At 41.9% G+C, this 15,099-nt stretch overlaps 1 protein-coding gene across 1 annotated transcript in view; it reads right to left on the reverse strand.

Annotated features, from left to right (window-relative positions):
* Window positions 1-1,618: 1,618 nt before the first annotated feature.
* PLA2G4A (phospholipase A2 group IVA) overlaps window positions 1,619-15,099 on the reverse strand; it is a 73,598-nt gene continuing 60,117 nt past the window's right edge. The window contains exons 13-18 of the mRNA XM_065649024.1: window positions 12,837-12,908; window positions 11,215-11,457; window positions 7,211-7,395; window positions 4,833-5,028; window positions 4,474-4,631; window positions 1,619-3,436 (exon numbers count right to left, since the gene is read on the reverse strand). Of these exons, the coding sequence (XP_065505096.1) occupies window positions 3,305-3,436; window positions 4,474-4,631; window positions 4,833-5,028; window positions 7,211-7,395; window positions 11,215-11,457; window positions 12,837-12,908 (986 nt within the window). The 3' untranslated portion in view covers window positions 1,619-3,304. The remainder of the gene's footprint in view (window positions 3,437-4,473; window positions 4,632-4,832; window positions 5,029-7,210; window positions 7,396-11,214; window positions 11,458-12,836; window positions 12,909-15,099) is intronic.

Below are 15,099 nucleotides of genomic sequence, written 5' to 3' on the forward strand. Positions count from 1 at the left end.
CTGGCTTGGCCACAGGCTCCAAGGAGGATGCACTGGAAGAGCATCGCTCTGGTTACAAAGGCAAAAGATTTTCTTTTCAGCATCAAGTTGGGTCAGAGTTCAGTTCCCTGCGGTTTTTCTGGCAGACCTCAGGATCAGGGCTGATGCCTCCCGTACATCTCCTGCCAAAACCGAAAGAGAACAGAGGTCTTTTAGCTTGGCCTTTCATCCGCAATTTCTGTTTGAGCCAAGTGTTTGTGGCTTGGCGTTCACAGGTTGCACGGTCACATAAGGAATTCCTGCTCCCATCGTACTGAATATTGCATTTTTTGGGGTAGTCTAAGGGTTAACGAGTGGCTCTGTCACCTTCATTGCCACACGGCCTGTTCTTTGCGTGCAGAAGTCCCATGTTTTTGTTGTCATGGGGAATTCCTTGCCTGTGAACCGTGACGGTCTTTACTTTTTACCTAGCGTGAGAAGGGCCAGTGTGTATATTAAACTTAATTGGATGAGTCACACGAATAGACAAATCTCGCCCGCGTGCCAAGTGCAAAAAAGCAGTAAGAGCGCTGGGTGAATTTGCAGCTTCAGGAAACATCTGCGTGCTTTTGCTTTGAGTGAGCAAAAACGCGTTATGGAAATGCACGTGGTTGCACAACTCGCTCCTCGGCGTTGGCGACTGCGCGTCCGTGAAGAGCCCCGCTCGGAACGCGGGCTGCGCTCGGGAGAAAACCACGGCCGCTTCACACTCACTGCTCAAGTTTCAGCCAAAACGCACCGCGTCAAACCAGAAAGCGCGTTCCTCACGGCCCCGTTTTCCTGCCAAAGGGAATTTTCTTCTTGCTCTCGTGCTTTCCGGGTCAAGGGGGTTTTATTCGGAGCGTTCACCTCCGCTGCTGAAGGGAAAATGCGAGCAGAGGCTTCAGATCCTCCCAGCCGGAGCTGCCCCAAGGTCCTGCGGAGAAGAACTGGAATAAAGCTTCAATTTCTAAGTTTCTGATCATGCTACGATGGCTGCTTTTCCATTTGAAGAATTAAGAGACATTTTTTTGTTTGAGACAATGAACTTACCAGTGAGCTCCTGGCAAGCCCAAGACACTTCAAATGTTTGAAAAAGACAGAACTCAGGGGTTTTTAGGACAAATTTGCTTTTAGCAGAGGAAGACGGACTGTAATTCGCTGTATTAGCTCTTAACAGAACAGCACAAAATATCTGACAGAGTCCTGACACCAAAATGTATCGAATATGGATCGAAGTGCTGTCCCCTGCACAATAAAGTTGTAGTTTTCACAGCTAAACTAAAAAGACAAGACTAACGGGCAAAACCTGGAATTTCTTGCGTGTTGAGCTGTCCCAGCAGGTTCCACGCACCATGGAGTTGTTCCATGTCTCGCCACGATAAAAGTGAAAATGTCCTGCAAATGAGCAAAATAAACTGTCTGAAAACAGGTGGTGCCCAATATAGCTGATTTTTTATTGGCCGATAACACGGTGATAATATAAACTGTATAGAGTATGATAAAACACTTCCATAAAACAGAGTCGGTCTGTATTATAAAATAAACAAGAAAAATACTATGTTAACAAAACGAAAAAAAAAACAACGAAAGAAAATATTACAGTAAAATAATGGTACCAGTTTCTTCCTGTATTCCCAAATGTATTGAAAATGTTTAAATTATGCAGCACTACAGTAAGTTACTTTTATTTTCTCTCTTGCTTTTAAACAGGCACCAACTCGAGCAGAAATAAAACCTATTAATCAACACAGAAAATGTTATTAATCACGTAACGTTGCACGTAGATTTAAGGAGGGATGATGCAGTGGCCGTTAAAAGAAACGCGTTATAATCGCTTCTCTTCCCGTGGGCTTAGAGATTTCTGCAATTAAAACCAGCTCAATAATTCACAGTAAAGGGAACAGCTACTGCATTAGCAAGAAAGTCTGATGAAGGAGCCGTTCTGGCAAACGCGTGACGCCCAGCACGGTGCCACCAGTGACCTCACCGGTGCCTTCGGTCCCTTCCCGTGTCACCCGCTGGCCCGTGACACCATTCCCAAGGACTTCGGAAGTTTTTTGGGATGCGACTGCACTTTTCCGTGCATTTGCAGAGTTATCTCACCACCTGTTGAGACGGTACTAAAATAATCTATGTCTGTGTGCGGTCTTTCATTATTCAACGGACTACAAATCTATTTTTAGAATCGCCTTTAGCACATGATTTCCTTCCCATTCTTCCCTCGGAATGTTTTCTCGATCCCCAGTAAACATTGCCACTGTCCCCTCCCAGAAATGTGACAATTTGAACCACGATCAAATGCAAAATCACTTTTAATTTATCCATAAACATTTTGATCAGAAATACATAAACTAACAATAATTTAACAGACAGGCGCTGCTAGCTCAAGAATTCCGGCAACGTAATTTTCTGGAAAGAAAGAGAACAAGAAAATCGAAGAGGTTGGATTTTTTGCTCAGTGGATACATACGTTCTTAAACAGCAGTCAAGTGGACTTCGATTTTTGTGAAAATATTTGGAATTAGAAGATTCAAGAGCGGGTCCTACTCAGCAACAGTTACAGAAGTACGAACGCATTACTAACCAGCTGAGGTGTAAACCCTGTTTGTTATCAAAACCCTTTTGTTATCACAAGTCTGTGGGGTTTGTTTGTTTCTATTTTAAGAGACGCCACTCGTGCAAGAAAAGTGAAATTATAAACACAGCTTGACGATGGAGTTTTGGTAAGGCCAAAGAGCCCATGGTTATTAGTGAACAAAACCCCATCCTATAGAAAAAAATCAACTTGAACGGAGCTGCTGCTGCCTGGCAGAGTGACCAATTAGTGACTTTTCAACCCAAAGTCAAGAGGAAATCTTCTCACTGACACAAAGCAGAGGGGAATCCTGGCCTAAGCCCAGGTACACGTATTGTCTCTGTTACTATATTTTATTCTCTTGTGTTTCTCATTTTCGAGACATGCCCAGTTTACATCAATTAAAAACCAAACGATTGCCACGCTACGAGAAAGCAGCATTTAGGATTTTGTAAGAAAAAGACGATGGCAGTGGACCCAATGACAACAGTCAAAATAAACGAATTCCATAGTTCTTAGAGTAAGGATAACAGCATATTGAAATGTTTTCAACTTTTTTAGTTTTTTAAAAAAAGAAGTACAAAATTATACTTAAACTTGAAAATCCACAGGGAAATGTGGATTTGCACAGCCCCGTTCGGGAGCAGTGATGCTCTGAGAATGTCTTTTTGACTCCAGTTCTAAAGAGAGAAACAGCTCGTGGCAGGAGCGGGACCTGCGACACGTCCTCTACGTCAGGTTGTTGTTCAGATTGCTCTTATTAAAGAACCTCCGCGCTTCGACGCTGCTCAGCGACACGGAGCAGCGCGACGGGTTCTCTTTTCTGTACTCAATGCTCTCCATCATGGCTTGTTTGATCACCTGGAAAACAGGGAACAACCTCTCATTCGGGGAAAAGTAACATTTTAATGATTTATTCACTGATAGAAAAGACCCCTTCAGATATTAAGTGTTACTCCTGCTTTTATCACGGCTCCGTCACTGAACAAAGTGATTGCTGAGTATTAATACTATTTTTTGCTTGTATAAAGCAACAATTTTAATGTAGTTAATAAAGAAATGACTGCATACCACCAACGTCTAAGAAGTCATGCAAGAATATACATTATTTAAACTGAGTCCCAGTGAAATTCTGACGGGTAAATCAAAACACTGAGGAAATCCATACTTAAAGGATCTTGAAAATAATTATCTTGAGAAAGAGTAAATCGTCACTGTGGCATCCCTTGTCCTGAAGTAACAAGATTTGCTCACTAACATTGAAAAAAAAATCATTTCTTTATCTGGGATGATGATTTACACTTGTGAATATGGCAACTCACTCTGTGGATGCTGGGATCACGGTCTTGTGCTACAGCTATTGAGTTACGGTATCAATTTAAAAGAATTATTACTGAGTTGATAAAGATATTTACAGAGATCTTTTTAAAAAAATGTCAATTTTCCTTTTTTCCAGTTAGAAAACTGACATGTATAATGAACTGAGTAGAAAATCCTGACCACAACGCCTCCATCCTGCGCAGACTCCTTTGCTCAGTTACCCTGCAGGACTTTTGATGGTAAAATGACAAAAACACCCCAGGAACCCAACTAAAAAGAGTACAAATTGGAATGGATCCTAACAAGCAGAGGCTCAAACATGACGAAAAGCCAAGTTCTGCCATTTGGAAATGCTCACAATATTATTATAAATCAATCTTCTTAGGCCCTGAAATACTGTTGAGACTGTTTTTACCCACAGTGTCCAGACCCTTCTCTCCTTCCCAGGCTGGAAGGACGCACGTTGACCACCCCACGGTTTGCGTATGAAGAACCTACCTCGGGTACGCTCCAGCCCTCATTAAAATAAAGCTGATTTTTTCCACTGATTATAACCTCAATTCTGAGAGCGTACGTACGTCTATGTTATTGAGGGTGTTGAACTCCATCAGGTCATGAAGCCTCTTGAACGCCTCGTTGGGATACTGGAAGTTGAAGGTGGAGAACGGTGTATTTGGATCATCAAAAATGTCAAAGTCCGCAAAATCCTTCTCTTCCTGCGTTTCTCTTGGAACACCTGCGTACAGAATACAGAAATACAATCTAAATGTGAGGTCTGAGGACTTACCATCTTATTTTTGAATGGCTCTTTTGAAATCCCTAACTACTACAGGTAAACTTAAGAGTTATTTCAGAGAGAAAACATTCCTTGTAATCACCACGTCATTATAAAACTTCAAAGGAATTTCTGATTTAGCATCAGAAACTGCGCGCGCACCTGGAGCTTTGTACTTCTGGAAGTTGATGTTGGCCAAAACGAAATGGATGATAGTTGGACAGTCTTTCTCCGAAGAGGTATCCTTTGGTTTGAAAACGTAGCACTCCTTCATGCCCTCTCGATCAAAGACATTCGGGTCGATTTTCGGGAAAGGAAGCTTGTTCATTTTGGCCCATTTTTCAGCAAGTAAAATTTCCTGAAAAGAGGACAAAGACTCAGTGGTGACAGACATAATCGTCTGCTGCAAAGTGCGATTTTTTTGTAGAGAGACACAGGTCAAATCGGTCACTAGAAGTAGGTTTATTAACTCACGCTTCGTTATGGCCCAAGGACTGATCAAGTCAATCGATCTTTGTACAGGTGACCCAGTGTGGCAAACTGGGCACCTAATCCAGCTTGCCCAGTCCTCCCCATCTGCGATGATTCACAGGAAGGAAAGAGCTGGTCTGTCGCATAAATCTCGGGGTGAATTTACAGAGCTGACAGCTCGAAAATAACCGTCTGTGATTTTAGTTGCAAACTGAGTATCAGCGCTATGGAAACCAAGGCGAGTTCATAAACACCGGTCCACGCGTTGTTATGTCCCGAGTCACATCACAGCACAGGCCGGCATTTCAAAGCATGCTAAGGGAAGAAGTAAGTCTGGAAAACAGGCTTTTTTTTCCTCCTGACAACTCAGTAAACAAAATAATTTGTAAATAATGACTCAAAAGCGTGTAATAAGGGTGTGTGAGAGGGAAGGTCAATGTCTTTAACCTTGGTTTTGAATGAAACAGGACCCTTCTTTGGGCAACTGTTTTGGATACGCGGGAGATTGAAAGATAGTGGGTGTAAAACGACAAAACAAGAGCGGAGTCATTGACTCCAGCTGGCTGATTTCCCTGTGTGCTGGAGTAACAAAAGCATATTTGAGTGCTCCCATAGATACAGGCCAGGTCCGGAACCGGTGTTTGCTCTTTGAAACGCAACCAGAACCAATGGGATTGCAGGGACGGTGGACAAAACTGGTTTCTGTCCTTTAGGCCATGAGCACACGGCCTCAGCTTGCGGCCCATACCCAGGCGTTAGCTGAAGCTACGTCACTCTTCATTATACACATATTTGCGCATCGGAAATAAAGAACCATTCCCTTCAACGGTGGCTTCACGAAAACCTGAAGCACCAGTTAATTTTCCCACCGTTTTTTCTTGCGTAAAAGGATTTTTGCCTTTTCGAAATGAGAGTTTACGGAAAAACCTTCAGGGCACCGCTTGACTTCCGCTCAATCTCTCCATGTTATGATACGTGCGGTTCAGTCAATTAAGGGAAAATGAAGGATCCCAGCGCTAGTACAAGTCTTGTCAGTGCTCTACACTTCCAGGTAGTCCCCAGGAAACCTAGAGAGTACAGAACTTACTCCTCTTTCTCCTCCTGAAGCTTTGTTGCTGGTTTTGGTGTTTGGTTTGGTTTGTTTTTTGCATTTGACAACACTGATCTAGAGCTCATTTTGCTACTGCTGTTCTTTCATAATATTGTTTGGGGATTTTGTCCCTTGATAGCAAGAGGAAGGAAAAAAATACTCTGTTCTAATTGAAATTTTTCTCCAAAGTAACAATGCCAATTGTTTCTCAAACAGGCAAGTTTTCTTGGTTTCCTTAAAACTTATTTTTTAAAACCCACGGGGGTTTCACATAAACGTTGCCACTTTGTATACCTCACGGTAGCCTCGTAAGTGCTGCTTTTTTCATGTTAGCTACCAAAACGGTCCAACATTAAATTTTTCTGGTCCGTTGGGCATGTTCGTACAGGTTGTACAGAACAACAGCTGTGCTTCCAACACCTGCTGGATCTTTCTGTGGTTGCTTTGCTCTTGCCTGAATAATTTAGGAATCCTGCTGAAACCAGTACTGGGATTATCCCCGTGAGATGTAAATGAACGGTTATATATTTAGTTACATATTTAGCAATACCAGAATGACTGAGGCATTTCAAGATGACGACTGAAAACTATTCATTCCATGACAGAGGAGAACAGCTGCACAGAGCCAGAGCACCAGCGCAATGGTAAATAACTGACCTAATTGTCTGATACTGACATAACATAAAATTCTGCAATTCGGTGTGAAAGCAGGACTTCCATAAAAACAACAGAGCTACTACTTGAAATGAATTATTTCAGCCTTCTTTGTGTCAGTTGTCTCATGTGAGTCATGTAAACAGGAGCCGAGGCAGAGTGCAATATTGTGCCTGGATGTGGAAACCAACTGCCCTGGTGCTGTCGATACAACAGCACCGAGGCCTTTGGAACCATGAGATGTGCCACCAAGCTGGCTGGAAAAATACAACTGAGGCAAACTGAATTTATGAACATAGAGAGAGGAATGGCCTCTCTTACTTACTTTGAAAGGAGGACTGGAATCACTTGGCCTTGCAGAAAAATCGAAAGAGATGATGAGATCAACACCTCTTTGAGGTCTCAAGATAAGCGGGTACGGCAGGTTGAAGGTGAGCCCGCTGTCCACTATATGGATCTTCTTGCTCTTCACATCTAGCGGCTCGTATATCCTCTCAAACTCATCAGGATCTGCGCAGAACAAATTAAAACAAAACAAAAATTTCCGTATGTGAAACTTAAGCGTTGAGCGGAATTACGTGCAAGCCACTTACTGCTGTTACTGTCATGGTAAAGGACAAAATTCTCTCCTACCTCTAGTGCCCAAACTGAAGGCTGGAAAAGATTCTGTTTCCCCTTTAATATCCCTGGGTGAAGCTCAGGAAAGGACAAGCAATTTGTCCCAAGTGTCTTTGCACTTATCAAGTCTCTGGATTCTACTAAATGATCCCTGCAGAGCTCAAAACTTCACTCCTGACAGTCTTTTTCTTGCTCTAGATCTTCAAAATATTTCCAGTGCGTGTATTTTGGCTTTTGACTAATGCTCATATCTGTAGAGGGCAGTGTAATCTAAGGAATGCTGAATAGAATAATATATTTATTATTGTATTTATATATATATTTATTGTATACAATATTTATTGTATAATTAAATTTCTTAGCACCCACTTATTGGCGATGGACGTAATTTGAAAAAAAAGATATTTTAATGTGAAGAAAATCCATTAAAGTCATTCAAATTCTCGTTCCAATCATTTCAGGATCCATGAGAAAAAATTATTGATCTGAGCAGCAGAAAAATCTCAGAACAGATATTTTGACTTTTTATTTCTGTTATTATTATTATTTCTTAGAGCGCACTATGAAATGAGGCACAAGCTTTGTAATACTTGCCTTGATTTCTAAGGGAGAAAACACTTTGAAATCATCGCCTATTGCTAAAGGGCCAAGTGTATTTATAGACCTATTTTAGAACCAGATATATTTCATAACCATGCATTGGCATACAGCAATGAAAATATTTTACTGGTAAAAAAAATACACTTACTACAGATCCTTTTAGCATGAGTAAACAGTTTTGTTTTCTCCCTTCTTTTTAAAAGACATTTCAAACATAATTTAATCTTTGTTCTCTTTAGAATTAAAAAAAAAAAAGCAAAAAAAAATTTGTTCAGGTTTTGTATTATCTTATTTTACGAAATTTGAATTTGAAGTCAACAGTGATTCTTTAAACAAGAATCGTACCACCTATAATAATGTTTGCGATAGGAGTGTGACTGCACTCACAAACTTCCTACCAAAATGGCGTTGAAGAACAAGACAATTCCTATTGCTTAGAGCCTTCACGGCTCTATCATCAAATTTATAATAATTTTATATTTTAGATGATAAAACATCATAACACCGCCAAAAAATTCATAACAACCGCATAGATTGGTTTTATTAGTTGTGGTCTTCTGCGACTGCGGGAGAGGCTCAACCTAAAGGTTTTACTTTTTATTATAATTGCTTTTAGAAGTACATGGATTTCCAGCCCATGCAGACCAACTTATGAAAGATTTGTCTGTATTAGGAGCAGCTTTCTGTCCATCAAAGAGCAAAGCGGGAGCAGCAGGAGATGCTGAGGAGTCCAGTTCTGCTTTAAACCAGCACAGATCCGTCTGATCTGCAGTAATCGGATCCACATTTGCTACTGACGTGTGTCTGCTATAGCAGACTTCCCACAAATACTGAAATAAGGAAGCAGATTCTGGGTTATTTTTTCCCCTATTGTTATTCACTTGGCATTTTCTCCAGCGATTTCAGCGTGTTGTAACATCAAGGCACAGAAACAAACCAACTCACGATGTTGTTCACGATGAAATCACGCAAGGGGCGTAAAGTTTTCAAGTCGACTGGAGATCAATTAAGAAAACACTCGGCAAAACCAGGATCCGTAGCAAAGCCAAGCCGAGTTTTACTGCCAGACCAAGCAGCTGGGATCTCTGCAGAGCCTAAACTCCATCCTAACATGGGCTTAGCTCTGCCACTGCTCCTCCTCTGCAGCACAAGCCGGGGGTCACAGAAGGTTTGACGCAACTGGAGATGTTAAAGGACCATTTATATCCTTTTTGATGAATCTATGTCTTCTTCAGAGCAGCTGGTAATAAAGGAAAACTCCTAAAGCAATTCAGACTTCTCTCTATACTCAAGCTGACAGGGGTAGGAATAAATATGCAAAGCTTAAATGCATCCAGCGCCTTGGTAATACACAATATTTCAAATTTACACCAAAGTTTCCTTTCTATCTACTCCCCTGGGCTCCTAGGCAAAATTCACAGCGCTAAAATGTGGATACACTTACCGCGCTACTGAATGATTAAATTTTACATTAACGACTGAAATTTCAAGGGTTTTTAACTATTCTCGATCACAATATTGCAACTACTCGTGGCTGTTAGATTTGTTAGTTGAGGATTACGAGCGTGGGCTTCAGCTAACACTAAAAAAATTGCAGTTATGTCAAATTTTTGCCAGACGTTTTACCCCAAGAAGTTTCAGCCACTCAAAAGTAATTGTCTCAGGGGTGCAGGCTCGTTCTGTCCAACCAGCATTTTAGTGCAATTGAAATTAAAGCCCAGGAAGTTGATTCTGAAGATTATCCGTATGTCTTAATTATGCAAAATTCTCCTCAACCGCCATTTTTTCCAACCATAAATTTACTACCCGCTTTCCTGCCTCTTTTACAACTACTATAAATATTAAGATTACTCAGCTGTAAACACCTCTGAGATGACAAAAATATTTAGAAAGTGGAGTACAGATGGAAATTACTATACAGCCACTCAAAGGGATTTGTTACACGAACAAATACACATCTGAGCGCGTCTGCTACTTAAGCTTTTAAACGACATCTGGTATTTACTGTTGCATAATGACCAGGCAGGACAATCTCTTTCCTCTGGATAGGGAATAAAGGCTGCAGGGACTCCTGTTATTGCGAGGGATGGTTGGCAGCGCTGCGCCACGACACAAGATTGGGGAGAAACACCATTTCCAGAGATTTGTAGCTCCTCAGCGTGATGGATGTCAGTAATAATCCACAATAATCCAGAAGCATTAGTTTGTATCGGATGTACATGGAGGCTCCATCACGAGCGCATCTTCACCATGACGTAACTTTTCTATAGGGAAACTCACAGCCTTAACTTGGGGCTCTGTTGCCCACTGAGGAATTAAAAAAAAGCACCAGTGCTGGAAGAATACTAAGAAATATATTGGCTCTTATTAAGAAGATTGTCATGAACACTGTCTATAGCAAATCTTCAAAATACTAATTAAACATGAGTCCTAATTCTCTGCAGCTCCCAGACACCATAGACTTCATGGAATAGGGGAAGACACTCAACTTCTTTTTGCAAATCAACGTTTTTCTGGAATTCTGATTTTCCATCCGCATTCTTGCTTATGCCAGTGTGACACGTGGATGCACCAGCCACATCAGCCACAGCCGAGAGGTGAATGCACCTGATGGAGCGGTGCCACTGGGAAGAACACGCTGTCAACAAAGCAAGGATCTACGAGTAAAGCAACGTGTCGCCTCCACAGCTTTTTCAGAGGAAGACAAAGGCAGCAGAAGAGCTGCCGGTCAATGGTCATGACTGCTGCTACAAAAACGTCCTCCTGCCTTCAGGTACATGCTGTTGTAAGCCGCATGGTTCACAGAATCACAGAGTAGTTTGGGTTGGAGGGCCCTTCCCAGCTCCCCCAGTGCCCCCCTGCCATGAGCAGGGACATCTGCACCAGCTCCGGTTGCTCAGAGCCCCGTCCAGCCTGGCCTGGGATGTCTCCAGGGATGGTTCAGCCACCACCTCTCTGGCCAACCTGGGCCAGGCTCTCACCACCCTCAGGGCCAACAATTCCTTCCTCATGTCCAATCTAAACCTGCCCTCTTTCAGTTTAAAACCATCACCCCTTGTCCTGTCACAACAGCAGCTGACGTTACCACGCTGCGAACTCGCCGGTTCTAACCTGCAACGGCGGCATCGAGCTCGTCCTCCTCCACGGACTCCTGGGAGAGCAGGTCTGCCAGGGGAGAGAGCGGGTAACAGCTGTTGAGGTTCAAGCCCAGCATGAAGTTGTGCACTTTTCCAGCGCGCCCTTCCCTGGTGTTGAAAAGGGCACTATCGCCCACCAGCGCCATCAGCATCCGCTGCACCCAGCTCTCCTGGCTGCTGTTCTGATACTCTCGATTCGCCTCAACGTTTTCAGTGCCTGCAGAGGAAAATTAACACAATCCACGGTGAGACGGTTAATATACGAAGTGTAAAACCAAGATTTCCAGGTCTACTAAAATAAAGTATCTATTATAATAGATGACCTGAGCCAGACTTAATTGGTGTGGATGGCGAGGGCAACGAGGATACAGTTTGATCTGCGCTAGCGCCCAAATTGCAAACGATACCAGGCTCAGGGGACAGATTTGAGTCGCCAAGATCCAGACTCTACGTAGACGTAAATTCATCTGGCTGTGTATTGGCACCCTTCTCCATCCTTTGCTGCCTGCTGGAAACCCAGCTTTCCTTAAGAAGGCAAAGTAAGTCTGCCTAAAAGAGAATGCTACAGCATGGGAATTCCAAAATATCTCGAAATGTCCTTTCAGGGAACTGTAGACTACAATTAATATCTGGTATAATTAACTAAAGAGTGCAACACAAAATCCAGACTTAGATGTCTACTGCTAGACGTCGCAGTAAAAATGACTAGGACTGGTGTCAAAACGTAACTTTTTGGGGTATTTTGTACAAGAGGATAATTCAAGCTCAGGCTTGATACTTTAACTCCAGCACTGAGATGTGCCTCTTTAATCCAGGCCTTAAAGGAGTTGATTTTTACATAAGTAGAGAGCAAACCAGCACCAAACACCACAACGTTTAGAGGCCCAACATCTGTACAATAATATTCTATAGAAGTGAGAGGGATGCCCAAGTGCTTACAAATCACAGATCTGTAGGTTGTCCACTATGGCTACAAACTATGAGCGAAATGCAGCGTTTCGTGCTGGCCGTAGTGCTCAAACAGGAAATCCGCAAATAAACACAAAACTGTGGTATCACCCTCCCCCTATTATTTTACACAAAAGGGGAACTGAAGAAGCAATCGTTGAACTGAGCTAATGACATAATTCATTGTCTCATCGCACAAGATCTTCTTTTCTTCCTGTAGATCCCAAAATTCCAAAGAGCTGCATTCCCTTATTTGCTTTAGTTGTTAAAAACATCATCGATTTCTTCAGGTGAAAATCGCTGTTGTCCCCAAAAGTATCACCAAATACAAAAGCATTATTAGGACGAAACAGAGACCCTGACTAAAATCACAGCAATCCCCAGGTGGTTTAGGTGCCTGAAGATAATTTTCAAGACGATCTTTTCTTCCCACCGCCCCATGTTCCCCTTGTGGGGATTTGGGCGTTATTTAAAATGCTGTGTGAAGGTGCTAGAAGATACCTACGAGTGCTCGAAACATAAATCAATATTTGATCAAGGACACCCTGAAAACAACGGACAGAGTTAGTTTGCTGGACTGACCACAACTCGTCAGCAAAAGCTGATGAAGACAGTAAACTACGAAAGAAAATGTGAGCATTTCCTTACCTTTTGGATGCTGCGATTCATCTTCACTGTCTGAACTGTCGTTGCTTACGAGGTGCTTCAGCCTAATATTTTCTGTTGAAAGAAATATCAAATTCCTTTAAACGGCTGGGCTTTAATTAGCAGAAAAGCTAAGAATTTCAAGACAATCTGAGTCATAAACACTATCATAGTCTTCATCATAGAAAAACACAGCTGAAGAGATTCGAGCTGCTGTGGATATCTCTATGTACAGAATCTGATCAGAATATATTCGCTTTCGTCTGCAATTTTAACAAAGCTCCTGCACTAAGGAGATTCAGCCAAAGGGCTGAGAAAACAAAATGCCAACCTAAAGCAGGACCTACCGCTCACCTCTGCATGACATATCTGACTCATTTCATTCACCGTGATTAAAATTTAGATGTACAGCTTCTCTTCGCCCAATAACTCCAAGTTAATTTCTATTAATTACCTGCTAATTGAAAAAAAAAATGCTTAACCTCATTCATACATATGTGAATGAGCACCTCCCAAAATAGTGGGGAAAAAACAAAACCCAAGACGGTTATGGAAGTTCTACTGGATATGTGTGAAAACTAAAGGTCAATGCAGCTACGCGGGTAGAAAAGACAATTTATTCTCATAATGTTAAGTGAGAGAAATAAAACCAGAAAGGAATTAACTTCTCTGGCAAAAAACTGCATTTTGTTAAGGTTGACAGCTTTGTCCGAAAACTCTTTGTTACCTGTTCATTGCTATCTCATGGAATTATTTCAAAGTCAAAACGAGTACTGAAGAGCAACAGCTTCCAGCCCTCGGGTACGGTTTGTAGTGGAGGTGAATACACGTAAAAATGGATTACAGGCTGACAACGTTATTTTCACTCATTCTGGATGGAATCCTTTATCGAAATAAACAGATTTGCAATGTTTTATGAGCAGCCTTATCTTGGAAGCTTACAGCCTACAGGTGAGGGTATCCAAGAGAAGACTTCGGAAAACTTAACACTCTTTATTCTCTAGTGGATCGCATGCTGGGATTCATCTCTAAGCGAAATTTGAAGCCAGTTAAAAGAAACTTAATGAGGGTTGTTTCCTAATGAACTTGAACATACTATAATAACTGGTTTTTCCATTAGAAAATGAAAGTAGAAGAGCATTTATTTTTTTTCAGAGAAGGACAACGCTGGTCTCCGGGGGCACATCCCTGCCTCGGGCCGGCCTTTCCCACCAATGCTGTGATTTCTACCCAACGCGGTAATTACAACGGCAATTACACTTGGCGCTTTTTGCTTAAGTCTAAATCTAATTCCTAGCAGCACGTGTGGCCGAAAGAAAAGATTGATGAGAGAGTCTCCGTAGTAGCAAGTGTGAAAAACCAGCTTTATTACTCTAGGTAATGAATACTGGACTCAGATGACCACCACTGTTGCCTTTTTTCTAAAAAGGAACATACGACACTGTAAAAACCCCCATAGAAACAGAAGAGCTTAGTCATCACGTATTTTTCCTTAAGTATTTTTTCTTTTTAATACTCAGCGGGTCCTCGGTCACTACCCAAATACCGTCAATGGACAAACATGTGCCAAAGACAAACACGCTCAAATTCTTTGGCGATGACATAGGAGACAGGTCAAAATAAAAATCAGTGACCAAAAAAGGAAGACAAAAACCCCCAATAAATAAAATTTTTGGACATCAAATCATCTCTTTAAAGCAACCTCCATGCAAAATCTCTTATTTACTGTTTCTAGGTGTGGTTTTCTATGTGCTCTGCACACAGTGGCTTCTCTGACGTCCCCTGGGATTTTGCCATTGACTTTGGTGGTACCAAAGTTTCACTGGGGCATCTACAGCTCTGGTGGTTCAAGTCACATCAGTATTTTCACACATGATCCCACTTCAAAGCGTATTTTTCAAATCATTTGTGAAACGAGCCATGGATGAGAGCTACCATTCTGCGTCTCGATGTCTTCAAAAGCAATAACAGACATTTCCACGATCAGATTTATTGACAGAGATCCTCTATCAGTAGGTGTTAACACTCCTGAGGTGTATCAGAAATATGAACCCGGAGGCACAGGTCTCATTTTCATGCATAAAAAGTACATTTTCACACAGCCGAATGCCACCTATTAGGGGACTGAGACAGCTAAGGGGCTTGGTTTTGTTGTTGTTGTTTTAAATCAACTCAATCTCCATTTTCTCTCTACGCTCTTCAGAAAAATCTGACTGCCTAGTACAATGCATTCATTGGTTTTATATGTCCCTGTATTCTGAATAGC

The sequence above is a fragment of the Caloenas nicobarica genome, chromosome 20, assembly GCF_036013445.1.
Source record: "Caloenas nicobarica isolate bCalNic1 chromosome 20, bCalNic1.hap1, whole genome shotgun sequence".
Lineage (NCBI taxonomy): Eukaryota > Metazoa > Chordata > Aves > Columbiformes > Columbidae > Caloenas > Caloenas nicobarica.